This window comes from Pipra filicauda, unplaced genomic scaffold, assembly GCF_003945595.2.
Source record: "Pipra filicauda isolate LSUMZ 115617 unplaced genomic scaffold, ASM394559v2 scaffold133_size2016399_pilon, whole genome shotgun sequence".
NCBI classification, from domain to species: domain Eukaryota; kingdom Metazoa; phylum Chordata; class Aves; order Passeriformes; family Pipridae; genus Pipra; species Pipra filicauda.
In genome coordinates, this window is record NW_024103807.1 from 1,768,872 (window position 1) to 1,784,114 (window position 15,243).

Below are 15,243 nucleotides of genomic sequence, written 5' to 3' on the forward strand. Positions count from 1 at the left end.
TCTTCAACTGGGCTGAGGTGCCTGCCCTGTTCTGAGCACTGGTATGAAACTGCCACAGTAGAGCAAAATAGCAAATGCAGTAGCTTGACCTGATTTAAATGTGTTCTTCCCTCCCTGCCTCTCAAGCTTTGTCCCCTGGAAAATGAAAATGCAGGGGATCTTTCATTGTTCTTTTCATGTTGGAGTTATTGCCAAACTAATCGATGCTGCTCTAGCTGGTCTTGACCCTTTTAATGTCTATCATGGATGTGTGCTTCCTCTTGCCTGTTTAAATAACGCATTAATCATTCCCTGGGTGCTGTATGATGAGGACCTCTGCATAATGCTCATTAATCTTTTGTTCTGATGTGTGGCCTTTTTCAGCAGGTGAAGTAATAGATTAACAGTGCAATCTTGGGTCTTCTTGAAAGAATCTGTCACTTTCTTCAGAGCCACCCACCTTCCCTATGATAAGCTCTAAAGGTGCTGCTGTGTAGCTCCTGTGGCATCAGGTGGTAAATGGAAGTTGAAGTTCCTAGTCAAAGAGCAGAGGTGCAGTAGCACAATTCATCATGTGGGATTACTTTCTAATTAAATTGAAACAAGTAAACTTTTAAGGGTTAAACATGTTCTTCTTGACACTTTGCTCCCTACCTTGTGATTAGGAGAACTCAAATCTCAGTGCGTGTTTCTGCTGTTCAAACTCTTACCTACAGTTCTTTGTTTCATGTAATTGTACTCTTTTTCTCTGTACTTCTTCCTATCTTGGCTGAAGACCTTATGTGCTGTCTATTTTCTGACTGAGAAATCCTTACAGCTTGTTTTCTACAGGATTCTTGCCCAGAATCAGTGAAGGGGGGAAATTGTTTTCAGTGATAACTTCTGCCTTATATCAAACCTGCTCCTCTGACAACTCTGTACCTCTAACTGGGAAGAATGTCTTCTCTGTCCCTAGTTGTCCTTCAGAGTTCTTTCCCACAAAGAGGCTGAAGTGCTCTACAAAGGCCATGTTTGGAATGTGTCTAGACTGTGTTTGAAATGTATCTGTGATTACATATTGCATCCTTGCTTTCCCTAAAGAAATGAAGTTTTCTTGTAAAGGTTGCTCATTATGTGGAATAAATTTAAAAACAAAAGATGATGAAAAGGATGCCTAACAGGGTTTGAGTACCCATAAGAAAGGCAGCCATCAACTGTTGTTCCTCACTGAGGATGAGTTTTTGGCACAGATGTGAACAAGGGAATGGAAGAATTAACTCAGAACTGTAAAAGTGAATGTTGACGTTTTAATGAGTTGTGAAATTTTCAGGTTATTTATCTCTTGTATATGGTTACAACTATCTTAAGAAAGGTTTGATCCTTTTGTTTGACTGTTTCTGACCTATCTAATCCAGTCTTGATGCCAGGCTAAATATGTCCAACCATAACCATGTGAAAGCTAAAACTGCCTAGAAATGTTAGCTTAGAGGTATCAGAGCAGATTATGTTAAGAACTTAATTTTAGAAGTAATTTTTTCAGGCAATCTTTAGAACTGCATACTGATTGCTTTTTTTATTTTAAGCTTCAATATGAAACTGGTGAATAGCAATAGTGTTTTTCTGTTTGACAAGAACTACAAAACTTGTATGGAAAATGAAGCTATGGAACAAAATGCATTATGATTTCTGCTTACGTGATTTCAATTTGCTCTTTGAAAGTAGGCAACACAATACAGATGTCCGAGATAATTTTTTCCTATTCTTCTGAGAAAAGGGAAGGGAAAAATACCCAAGCCAGTGGATTGGGTTTTTTGAGATTTTTGGTTGAAATAGTTTTCTAGTGTTCTATTGAGGCTATTATTTATCTCCAAGAATTAATTTGGCTTGTTAACAGTTAATAATTGAGTTTAGGATTTGAGGGAGAGTAGTGGTGTTATTGGGCATCTGGAGAACATTCAGCTGTTTTCATGCTTCAGCTTTCTAGTTATCTTTAGGTTATACATTGCCTGACTGTAAGAGGAAGATGATTGAAGGGAATCTAGTTTTAAACTGTTGCTGTTTTTTACCTTTTTATGAGGAACCACAGGAGTACATCCGCAGGGACGAGTGCTCAGGAGAACTGAATGCTGGCTGTAAACTGGAGGGTTGAAAAAGGGATGAAGTAGTGTGATAATTTTCACCTCCAAATGGGCAGTAAGGAATATAAAAGTCTTTTCAGGGAAGATTCAAAACAAGGGAAGGAAAGTCACAGAAAGCCGCCAGAGTTGTCAATGTACTTTTGCTTCAAAGGATAACTAGGAATTACTCTGTTTTAGGGTCTGTTCATAGCTGAAGGCTGGGTCTCTTGGGAGGGGTGGATGTGATTGCTGTCCTTAGAGTGCTTCATTTTACTGATTTGCTCTGGTTGTTGGTGTGCAGCAGCTTAGGAGGATGGTAGCTGACTGAACACCCTTTTGATTTTAAGGAAACTAAACCTCAATGGTGTTTGTTGATGCCTTCCTTTTGGATGGGGAGGAAAACCCTTCCCTCAGTGTGGCTTGGAGTAGTGCTACTCAGTTACATGTGCTCTGACAGCAAATCTAAGATGTGGTGTAGGGGTTGCATACCCTTAGAAACTGTTACTGAAAAGTTCAATTTGCTGCAGTTGAGTATCTTCTCTAATCCTGCCAAGATGAATCATTCTGTCTCAAAAGGCTTTGGTGGTGTTCCTCACCCCTGTGGGGAGAATGTGGGTATAGTCCAATGGCTGGTGTGCTCTGAGGAGATATTTTTCATGACTTTTTCTCCCTCCAGCTGCAACTTCTGGCATTCATCTGCTTCATTCCTGAGAAATTTCTATTTTTTGCTTGTGGTGTCTTGTGTGCTTGCACTATCTTTTCTCCTCCCTTGTCTAGAGGTGTCCTCTAATTTGGACTTTGCTTTCTTTACCCCTTTGCTAACAATTGTTACAGACCTGGGGTAGCAGAACAAGTGTAGAGCAGCAGTTCCATAGCTACTGATGTCTGACAGAAAAGGAGTCTGCTGAGATCTCAGTGCTGCTGAACAGAGGCAATTTATATCTTATAGTAGTTTTTAATAAAAGAAATAAACCAACAAAAAAACTACAATCCCCCTCCTCCTATTTTAGCAAGCTGGGGTAGAAGCATCTCTCAGGGTGAGCAGAGTTAATCGTCATCATTGCAGCATTGACTGACAACCTGGAGGATGATAATATGTGATTTTTTTTCTTTTTTTTTTTCTGGTGAGCGGGGGAGGAGAGTGGAAATTGCAGTTTCTCTGCTAATTGTACTTTAGATGTCATTTGTGACAATTTCATATTGTCTAGACAGAGATAGTGGAGCAATTGCTTCCACAGAGCCTAGTGTTAACCTGTTATATATCTGGGTAGCAAAAATGGAGGATGTGAGAGAGGAGGAGGTTGCTGTAAGCTGCACAAAAGATTTGGGAGTCAACATGGTCTACTGAAATGTTTCAAAAAGAGATGCGAGCAATATGCATTTCTGTCCTCTCTCTGCACGCTTCTCTGGTGGAAACTTAGATGTTCAGTGGCTAGCAGTTTTCTGTAACAAAGCTGCTTCTATTCACACATGGATTATGTTTATGCTCCTTAACAGAAATGCTAAACCTTAGCATTTACTGTGGTATGATATTGGGCTACCTTACACTTTGGGCTTGCTGAAAACAGTCTGTGTCTCTTCTGGGACTTTGGATGGTGAAAGCTGTGTGTGACACCTAAGACTTGGTAGAGTGCAGCTGACTTACTTGAAAAATATTTATCTGCACCTTCCTGGGAGACAGTAGGTTACTCTACCAGTGTCACAGATGGGACACTTTATTGACGATTATAGCAGTGTATCTATTATTGAACCCATTTGTCAGTACCAAATGCATTTGGATCTGTAACTTTAGGTCACAAGGGCTCAGTCTAGAATGAGTTAGTTAAATAATAGATTTAATTGTGCTTAGTACGCTGCTTCAGTACAGATACTGTTATTTACTGGAGCATTAAGTATGGAGATGGTCCATCTGGATCTCATGAGATTGCATGTTGCCTTGTTTTGAGTTTTTCCTACTGTGTGTATTTATATCCCCTGGTTTGTTGCTCTGTGATCTGAGAGGGCACAGTTATAGGACAGTTAACCATAAAATCAGCTATAGCTTCTAGCAGTTACTATTAACTGAATTATCTTTGTCCACCTGATCTGAATGTGGCCCTAGTATGTGGCTTGTATGCCTCAGTGTGAGGTAGTGCAGGAGCTGAGTTTGGTCTTGGCGGGCTCGGAACTGTCTGCTGGAAAGGCCATCTTAGCTGACACAATTCAACTCAGACTGTACAGCAAGTTGTAATGATGTCTGTCCCGTTTCTGCTTCCGCACTGTTGTGGTGTCCTCTGGTTGGTATAGATTTTGATTTCCTTCAGCACAGCTTCTGGTGCTGCTTTCTGAAGGTGATCCCTCAAAGTCAGTGATCTTCTTAGGCAGCTGCCAGCCTTTCCAAAGATGAGAAGACAAATATGGCTAAAGAATACCAGGAGACTTCTTTCTAACAGGGTCTTCTGGGCTGTACAGCATGTACTGATCATCTCCCCTTGTGGCACTGATTTTACTGCATCACTTAGTGGACAGATGCTGAAAGGCTGGAAAAGCGGATGGGCTGTTTAGTGTATAGGCACCAAGACTTTTGACAGGGATGAGTCTGATTATTATTTGTGTGTGCATGTTATCAGAACACCCTAGGCATTGAAGGGAAATGGCATCAAATAAGTCTGTTGCATTGTGTGTAGGTTGCTCATGTCAGGAGGCAGCTGCTGTTTCTAGGGTTGTGGCTTTCCCAGAATCTGCATGCTGTGGGAGCTCTTTCTCCATGACTAAGTCCAGTGATCAGGCAGGATGTTCCAGTAGGGTGGCAGCCTTGGCACATCCAGGTTGCTTGCAAACTGCTGGCTTTGGACCACTCTGCACAAGCAGCTTTGAAGAGCAGATTTCAAAAAACGTGTTGGTGTTGCAATGGCGGCAACCTAATCTCTGAACTCTGAGCCAGTGGTTTGGAAAGGGCCAGCTGACTGAGTAGGTAGAATATCCCTTCTGCTAATTTCAATCTGCCTACCTTTCCCCCAGAAGGAATTAAAGTAGTTTATATATGATGCAAGTGATAGGTATACCTCATAAGTTTCAGGACTTCAGGTATACTTGAAGCTGTTGCAGTGTTTGTTCTGGATTAGCTGCTTATGTGCATATTGACATATATTTGGAGCAGAAGAGAGGGCTTGGTAAGACAGGACTGAAGTAAAACAACTTTCTCGGGAGCCAAGGGATTCTCAATATCTGTCAGTGTTCAAGGTTAGAGCCTTTGACTTGGGAACCTGGGGAATTAATTCATCTCAAAGTTAAGAGATTTAATAACTCTTCTTGAATAAGACAAATGGTTGCCAAGCAACATTGTGCCAGAGAGGACAGAATTTCTTGCCTTCTGTAGAGTCTCAGTGCTTTGTAGCAAGTCCTGAGTTTCTTAAGCTGACACACTCCTTTCCAACTGGAAAACTGGAATGATCTCTTGCTGTTTTTTGCATTCCAGATCTGTAATGTAAAAAGAAAAAAATTTACTTCAGTTTTAACTGCTGGAAGGCAGTGAAAATTTGTCTTGAGATCCTGATGGGTGGGCTGCTGCTGGAAAAAAATATGTCTCATTTCAATTCTACTGCCTTTATATGGCTAGAAATGGGAAGTTGGGTGTGGATTTTATCTGTACTTCTTCCTGCTTCCTGTGTTGATGCTTACTGTCCTGCACTGCAAATGCTAACTATGCATTAGGAGTGTGGGACTAAGACTGAGAGATTAAAATCTTTCTTGACAGTTGTGTGTGTGTGTGAATAGAACAGATGTGGTGTTGGACCTCTTTCTTTCAAACCTCAACAGTTTTCATTAAGTTACAGATTGGAAAACAAAATTTAGCAGTTCTGAGGCAGAAAGACTTGAAAGGGAACTCAGCAGTCTTATAAACTTTGGCAGTTGGTTTTTTTCACTTTCTCTACCTGTCCCAAATCATCTCTCTTGTGTTAATCTAATGGCTGCAACAGGCCATGAGTCAGTCTTGAAACAATGCTGTTCTCTGCTTTATGACAGAAGCTAGATAGAGGTGCATGTAGAAACCAGGGTGGACGACATGTTCCTGCTATATACTTTTGATTCTGCTGCCTTCATGACTCAGACTCACTTCTCACATATTCAGGCTCTCTTGCTGCATTTGCATACATTTACTTCTTGAGTGAATATTTGGTATCTCTCCCTGTGGCTGATAAAAATACAGAGGAATAGAACATTTTTTTGTAGCTGAAAACCTCTCTTTCAGAGCCTTAAGGCTAAGATTGAATATCTTACTGTGAATAAACACCAGTGGTGCCCTTAAAGTCCAGATGCCAAGGTGTGTTCTTTGTTCCATACTCCATGGCACATTCCATGTGTAGCCACCTTTATGTAGGTAAGAATTTTACAGATGGCCAATGCAGTGGTAATCTTTATGGACCTGACAAATTCGAATGGCTTGTCTCTAAAGGAGAAGTGACATCTGCATCTCTCTCTTGGAACTTGGAAGCAGATTTGGGACCACTCTTCTTCCTTACAGAAGGTGTTCTTTCTTCTGTGCAGTGAGAAATTACACTTTGAATAGCTATGTGGTGAAAACACTTGTGCCATCAGTGAGTGGTTCAGTATGTTGTGGAATGCTCTGCACTAATCATAGACATAGTCTTAAGAGGTTTCAGAAGGTAGGGCATAAATAGGAGGGATGTTCCTGAATGGTCTTTGACTTTATAGTTTGTTTTTCCTTTCTAGGAGGTTGCTGGAGTCTTCCCTCATTTCATTATCTCGCTATGATGGAGCAGGATCCCGGGAACATCCGATCTACCCAGATCCAGCCAGGTAAAAGTTAAATGCAGTCTAAATGCATTTAAGTTTTATAGACAAAAGCATAACTTCGGTATAACTCACTGAATCCTCTGAGAATGGTTCTCATATTGGGCTCATCTCCTCTTTAATGGCTTGCCATGGGGACAGAGTGCAAAATAAGTGAGAAGATGCTGTTAAGTCTGGGGGAGAATGAGGAAAAGAGGAAGAAATTACTATTGAAGTAAGCACATAAGGATTCCTGAAATCATTTGGAATGGAGAACACTAGGTGACAAGCAGGCCCAACAGTAAATGAGATATATCAATGTATTCAGAATCTCTTTTGAAGAAAAACGAAGAAAAAACAAATAGTCTATTCAGGAGAAAGAGGGAATTCAGGAAAGGCAGTTGGGAGCTGGTGTGAGCAGACAGCATGCTTGGAAGAATGAACTGTCTCCATAAATGTATCCATATGAGAGAGCATAACCAGGAGGTTATGTACACTTCACTGAGAACAAAATACTGACAGTTATTTCTGAAGAGTCATGAATCATTGACATTAGACATAGAAACACCTGTAGTGCTGCTTAATCTTCAAAAGAAGTGGGAGTGTTTCAGAGGACTAGAAAAAGCAAACGTGGCAGAGTTATCAAAAATGGAAAGGAGTGATCTTTGCAGTTTCTACTTAGTGTATTAAGAAAGCAACAGATGGGATTATGTGCCCCACAGACTGTGTCAGAAGAAATGATAGAATCGTGAACAGCAAGCAGCTTTGGAAGCTTTCAAAGAATAAATCGTGACAAATAAGCTTTCTTTAGATGGGTTTAACTAAGCTATGAATGAGGAAAATTCAGTAAGTGTAAAATATATCTGATTTAGGCTTTTGGGGAACCTCTGGCATAGCTGCATGAAGGCTACTAGAATTTATCATAAAGGAGAGTACAGGAATACCACTGCATGAAAATGAAATCTTAAGTTTTTGAAGGAGGTTTGTTGTTTTGTGGTTTTTAGTGGTAGTTTTTAATCTCGTTATTTTTTTCATCATTAACAACAGTTTTATACCGATTGTGCTCTAAGTACAAGTTCTGAAATAAAAGTCTGTGTTGTAAACTGGCCAGATGATAAAGTTGAGCTGGTAAATAACTCCTTGCTAACTATCTCTGTAGATAAAGCCTTGTAGAGGTGAAATCTTACATTAGGCTTTTTTTTCCCTATTTATTGTGAAGAAAGTTGGTTTGTAAAGATAATTCAAAGGCTCAGGAATGATGTAAACAAAACATTAATGGAAGTAAGGTGGACATGTAAAGTCATTGGGAAACCAACTTAAATGACTGCTGAAGGTCTTGGCAACTGCATGTCTGAACCACGCTGGTAAATGTAAAAGCTTCTAAATGGCAGTTGATTAAATGACAGGTAAAGGGATTGGTTTGGAAAGTTTGATTTTGATTTTAGAAAGATGCAAATAGTATTTTACAAATGTTAATTAAAAGATATTACTACATTCAGGTCAATTTATGAATGCCAGGAGCTGCTAATTTCTGGAAGTGTACCATTCCTTTTCTGAAATGTGTAGTCCAAAGCAGGCAGCTTGATAGAGCAGAGATTTTAAGAATTGATTCTGGCTCCCTGGGAGCTGCCTTTTAAAAAAGAAAGGACAACCTGCGTAAGTTACTGAATTTTTTTCCCTCCTGTCAGATGTCTGCTTTGATGAAGCTCAAGAAAGCATATGAAAAGGAATCAATGCCTGAGACATTTCCTAGCATAAGGAGAATTGTCAAAAATATTTTTCTACTTGAAACCATCTTCTAACCAATACAATGCTCTTCATGTGACAGTTCAAGTGGTGTTTAGGCTGTGGTAGAAGCTATAGTGATTTTATAAGATGCTTTGGAAGAAAAGTCCAGTGTTGCAACCTCTTAGAAGAGAGTTGATTTGTTCCAGTAAATATCACTGTCCTTTTCGGAGGATGAAATTCATAGATGCATAATCAGTACGAGCTGGAAGTTTGAGTGGGGTAGGATTTGAGTCTTTCTCCATAAACCTTGCTGGTGTGCTAGGCTAGCAGGATATTTTTAACTGTCCCTTTAACTTGTTAGAAATTCGGGAAGTGATTAAAAGGAATGTTACTGCATTTTGAGGGGTTTTTTATAGCACAAGTCCTGTGAGGAGCAGCTGAGAGTGCTGGGGTTGTTTAGCCTGGAGAAAGAGGAAGCTCAGGGGAGACCTCATCACTCTCTCCAAATACCTGAAAGGAGGTTGTAGCCAGGTGGGGATCGGTCTCTTTTCTCAGGTAAGCAGTGACAGGACAAGAGGACACAGTCTTAAGCTGCACCAGAGGAGATTTAAGTTGGACGTTAGGAAGAAGTTCTTTACAGAGAGAGTGACTGGACGTTGGAATGGGCTGCCCAGGGAGGTGATGGAGTCACCATCCCTGGAGGTGTTTAAGAAAAGACTGGATGTGGCACTTAGTGCCATGGTCTAGTTGGCAAGGTGGTGTTGGGTCTTAGGTTGGACTTGATGATCTCAAAGGTCTTTTCCAACTTAGTTGATTCTGTGATCATAAGTTTGAAATGTAAAGTTATGTCTTTGAGATGTAAATAGCAAAGGGGAAAAGTGAAACAAAGGTGAAATAAACATACATCTGTATCTATAAGTAAACATCTATATATGTCCATGTGTGTACGTGTGTTTTAAATATATATTAAAAATATATATATATCCTCAAGACCAAGCTGTCTCCAATAGAGTCTTTTTTTTTAAAACTATGCGGTCTGAAAAATTTATTTTTGAGTGTGTGTGTGTTAGTTTTGTTTCTGCATCTACTGTCTGTGGTGGTGCTATATTTGAATAACCTAGGTCAGCAGTGAGGGGGGAGAACATTTTTTTGAAGTTCCCTCAGATTTAGAATGAATATTCTGATGTAGACTGCAGCAGTATTTCTCAGTGGCCTTGCTGAACTTTTTTAACGTCAGCTTGGCTGTTCTGTCATTCTGCACAGTTTCCATATGTACTGACCTCAAAAAACAACCTGCAGAGGAATTAAATAAAGCTGTCATCAAAGAACACCTATATTATTTTTTTTAATAGAAATACTCAGTAAGGTGCTCACAGACTGCATGTATAAAGCATCACATCTCTAGAAAAAAAATCTAAGTTGCTAGAAAGTATTTTATCCCTCACACCTTTGTCTTTGTGTATGAGACTTAAACTTCTTATGTTGTGTTTGGAAATCCTTTCCACAGTCTATCCAGCGTGCATACCATGTGCTGTCAGGAAGCTGAATCTGGTGTCACGTCATCCCTTGTGTCCAGTGTTTATTGCCTACCCTTTCATGTTCTTCTAACAAGCATCATAATGTTTTTTCTTCTGGTGTCCTGCATAATTTTATAAGATTAAATGTCTGCAAAACTCATTCTTCGTATCCTTCTGTAAAACTCTCCCTTGGTGTGATATTAGCAAAAAGGAAAGTTTCAGCGGTTACTCTGCTGGACTGCTGAGATCAGTGTTGATGTTTTCCAGTGTTCCCTTGTTTGCTTGTTGCTTTTCTTTCTCTATGTGCACATATTATGCTGTAGACTTATTTTTAGGTGTGCACAGAGGCTTTGGCTTATGGAAAAGGCCAAAGAAGAGAACAGCTCCTCATTTATGAGTGTGCTTCTGTAATGTCTTGCTTTTTTATACTTGGCCTATTTAAGTCTTATGGGGAGTAGAGAGAAGTGCTCTGTTTGTACATCAATGCCTTCTACTTCATGTAAGCATGAAGAGATTTAACTCATTAAACAGAGCATAAAAGATTCAGGAGGAATTAAAATCAAACTGAGTACGTGATTCCCCTTACCCTTTTGCTGCTTATTGACTTAGGTGTTTATAGCCCCTGTACCTGTAGTCTGTTTGCTGAACTTGCTGCTTTACCAACATAGCAGTCTGGTAAGGTGCAGGGACCTTACCTTGGGGAAGTTGCTCTCTCTTTGTGTCTACGTGACTTCTAATTCCTTCCTTCTTGCCACCTTCTCTTTTGCTTACTTGCCCAGAATGTATGGTGGAATTAGAGATTGAATGTTCTTGATGGGTGTCTGCAGCAAAAGCAACGTTAATACAGTCTGCCCTTTGAGGTATTAGTGCGCTTTTTTCGTGCTGCTTTAGAGAGCAGTCTCCAGAAATGCTATTAAACGTAGTTTTCCATTGAAATATGATTTTAGGGATAATAGCAGAGCACTTTATCAGACCTGGTGTGATTATTTGCTGCCCCTGCTATTGTGGATGTGAAATGTATCCATATATAAGCAAAATCTTATTTCCAGTATGTTTCCACAGAATCAGCACAGCTTTGGAAGGAAGAAAAAATAAAAAGTCTTCTATCAATCATATTATCAGAGATGATTACGGAGTTGCATTTTTGTCACTGGTTATATTGTAGCACAGTGAAACTGTGTGATATTAGTCATTATAAAGTTAAATGTATCTTTGAAAGTCTTCGTGGCTGAAGGTGAGGTCCACTGTAAAATGAATTTAGTTTGAAACTGTTCTGAAGATGGGCAGACAGGCCACCTCTCTTTGAGATTGCGAATGAGTGTGTATATGTATATGATTATCCCCTAGAATTCACTGTTCATTTGAGGTATTTTGTTTTATTTTTTGTTTAAAGCTGTTCAGACTTTTATTTATAGATTTAAAATTAGGGCTGCTCTCTCCATTATCAGTCTCTTGGCTGTGGTGCCTTTGCAGGAAATGAGAATGTATTTTCATGACTCTTGAGAAGTACCAGGCTGGTAACTTGAATAAAAAAGAACAAAATGAAACACATATATGAAATGGGAAGAGAGGAGAAGGGAGCTAGAAGGTAAAGGAATAGACATCTTATACCTAACTTCCAGGACGGGGGCACTGTTGTCATCTCCCCTTCTCTCCTCAAATTAGAATTCGAGTCTAATCCAAATAAGGCTAATAAAATGATAAATTAAGTATCTGAGGTGTCTGGATATTAACACTGAGTAACTGTCACAGAAAGCGTATGTAAGGAGCTGTGGATATAGACAGGGTAGGAAAAGAGAGTGTGTTTTCACCAGTCTAGTATCAAGAGAGTAGTACTGGTGTATGATAGCTGATGCAAACAAAGGCTAGGTTATGCGTGAAAGAGAATTAAGAGTTACTTGCAGAGGAAAGTTTTCCTTTCAGGTGGGATGTGAGGCTTCTGAAGCTCCACTTAACATATATCTAGTGGATCTGATGAAATTGCTGCTATCCCTGCCGTTTAGATTACCAAGTAGTTAAACAAAAGCTGTGAAACCTTTTTTTCTCCTGCTTGATACTCCATGGTACTCCATAGGTACCATCAGAACAACACCATCTTCCTACAATGTTTATGTGAACACTGCTGCTGTTTGGCATTGTAAGCAGAGTTCACATTGTGGCTGGGCTTGGTTCTTATAAGTAATGCTTGCTGGACTTAGTTGAGTGAACTGGTAATAAATGAATCGATGAGCTCCAAGGACTACTGAAAGCAAATATCCCTGTGCTGTGGATGAGCTTTTTGTCTATAGGTACTAAGTAGTGCTTCTGTTTGCACAACAAGGGAATCACATAGGAGTGTAGTGTATAAGGGGAAAATTACTTCTACTTGCTTTCTTTATTTACTATGTCTTACTCACGGATAAAATGCAGTCAATTTTGTGATATGCTGTTATTGACCTGGCACTTGGGAGTTCAAAAGGAAAATTAGGACTGGCTGTCATTCTGTACTTGTGTAATGAGTATCTGCATATCTTTCTCTTGCTCAGATTGTCTCCTGCTGCATATTATGCTCAGAGGATGATCCAGTATCTTTCCCGGAGGGACAGTATTCGACAACGCTCTATGCGATATCAGCAAAACCGTCTCCGTTCTTCCTCCTCCTCTGCTTCCACTTCAGAGAACTCAAGCCCATCTGTGGAGGGAAATGATCTGGAATTCGAAGATTTTGAGTAAGTGTGCATGCTGCCTTGCCCTCCTGCTTGACTCTGTGGTCAGCACAGGAATACTTTCTGATTTCCTCCTGTTTGCCAATCAAAGATGCCTTAGGCAGGTTAAGTCAATCAATAATTAGAGTAGTGATTGCTACAAATAGGTCTTGTAGTATCTATTATGAAAATTAAGGATGCTGTAGGCTACCTTCAACACATCAGGCTATCTCAACCAGATTGAGAAGACTGGGTAAATAAAGAAAAGGAGAATCTTTTTCTCCCATGGAACAGATGGGGAACCAGGAGTCTCCTAGAGCTGTCAAATCTTGAGACAGAACAGGAACCACTAAGAGGCTTTGCAGGACTTAGTTCTTTGGTCTAAGGCTGTAGAAGACAGTCAGACATGTCCCATTGCTTTTACTTGATCTATCTTTTTGACTTTGTCAAATTAGCTGAAGTTCCTGTGATTGGGTTGGGTTTTTTGTTTGTTTGTTTTTGTTTTGTGTTTTGCTGTTTTTGGTTTTTTTTTTAGTTTTTTTTCTTTTTTCTTTTTTTTGTGTGTGTGTTTGGTTTTTCTTTTTTTTTTTGCTGGTTGGTTGGTTGGTTTTGGGGGCCTTGAGGGGGTTGGTTGTTTTTGTTTGTTTATTTTGGTGGTTTGTGGGTTTGGGTTTTTTTTTTAAGATTTGGTAATAGTGAATCTGTGTTAAGGCTTAGTTTCCTATAAGGAGATAAAAAGGCCTCTTGTGTCAAAGTGAGGACTTTAGATTAAAATCTATTTTGAATCCAATGCAGAAAAGAGAATATGACCTTTCTAGGCTATCTTCAGTGATTTCCTTTTCCTTTTAAATATGGTATTTTCCCTGGATACTTTTAAGTATTTCACTGATCTTTTTTCCCCTCTTTGTGCATATTGCAATTAAAACACAGGGTAATTCTGAGCATGGTTGTAGCAGTAGTCTATGATGGTAGTGTAGCAGGGAGGTGTGTTTGGTGGGAGCTGCAAACTCCACAAAAATCCAGACTGTTATATTGCAGTTGCCAGCAAAGGATGCTGTCAACTTACCTGCCCATCTTAACTTGCATGGTCACTTGCTGCAGTGGCACATACTTGAGATGGCATGTTGTTAAAGCTCCATGTCCTTTCTGTCAGGGTGAAATCCCTTTATGAAGGACGTTAGTAACACAAGCTATTCCCAAAGCAAGATATCAATCCCTTTCTAAGTGGTGGTAGACTTTTTTTCCTTAGAAAGTTGTTCTGGGAAACTGTCACTTCATGCTTCAGCAATTAAATATTCTGAAGTATAGGTTGAGTGAATGTTTTTCCCTGTCATTGTGGCCTTGTTTGGGTAAAATGTAAATGAGGGGAGATAATGCAAAAGAGTCAGTGCCTAGTAGCTTTTCTCAGGCAGCTTTTCGGTCTGGAAGAGCAGAAATGTGGTGGCTGCTGGGCCTGTTTTGTGAGGTGGGTGTGTTGCAAGCACAGACCTTCCTATTTCCATTATTCCATTTCATCCATCTGTGGTGGCTTGTTCTGCTGGAAAAATAAAAGATGGTAGGTTCTTCATTCGCAGAGCCAGGCAAATGCCTGCAGAGAAGTGTGCTCCCCTGCAGATAATGTTCACACAGTAAGAGCACCCAGTCAGGGAAGCAATCCAATCAGCTGTGCTAAGGTTGTATTTCATACTGAGCAAAAAGAAGTGTTTATTCTTTAATGTGCAGTGGCTGAATTTGGTAGTTGAATATTTCATGTTGAATTCTGGTCTGTGCATTCAAGACCTGCTGTCTTTTTCCTTCTCTGCTTCATTATTTCTCCTGGCTGATTAGAGAGAGCTGCTGTGCGGGGGTCCTTAGAGTAGGAACTTGTCTTGTGACTCATTTGATTTCTTCTGCTGAGATTTCACAATTAAATCTCTTACACAGAGATCTTGCTTCTCCTTTTGGCTCCTGTATCCCTCCTTCTGTACTTGCTTGCCTGTGCAGTCGTGTATTTCTTCATGTGTGTATTTCTTGCCCTGGTTTAGATGCTCTGACTTCTCTGCTTTTCCAGATCTGATATAGGACAGGGAGTTGCTACTGTAGCTGTCTGCAGCTCATGCTTTTCTCCTGGAATCTAGTGATTTATTTTTTTTTTTACATAAAAGCCAAAGCAAATTGCTTTGGTGCTTTATCTTTTTCTGTTTAATGTATTTGGTAAAAGTCCTTTCTTTTCCCAGAGATTAGGAGAAAGATGTAAGGGACATTAAACACCAGTTGGTTTTACTATTCATAGAGCTCTGGGCAAGGAGCGAGCCCTGTGCTTGTGCAGAGTGCCTGGGAGACGAGTGTTCCTCTGCTCTCATCTTTTGTGGGATTCTGAGGGTCTTTTTCTCCTGAAAGATTCATTTTGTATCTTTTCAATTTTGTTTGGCGAATGACCTAGTAAGGGGCATGAAAAACTTGGCCTATACACTGTTTGTGTGTATA

At 39.9% G+C, this 15,243-nt stretch overlaps 1 protein-coding gene across 2 annotated transcripts in view; it reads left to right on the forward strand.

Moving 5' to 3' along the window:
* Positions 1-15,243, forward strand: part of AMBRA1 (autophagy and beclin 1 regulator 1) — a 129,984-nt gene that overhangs the window by 25,320 nt on the left and 89,421 nt on the right. For both annotated transcript variants that reach the window (XM_027719533.2, XM_027719534.2), the window contains exons 8-9: positions 6,789-6,875; positions 12,619-12,801. In XM_027719533.2, coding sequence (XP_027575334.1) covers positions 6,789-6,875; positions 12,619-12,801 — 270 coding nt within the window. The remainder of the gene's footprint in view (positions 1-6,788; positions 6,876-12,618; positions 12,802-15,243) is intronic.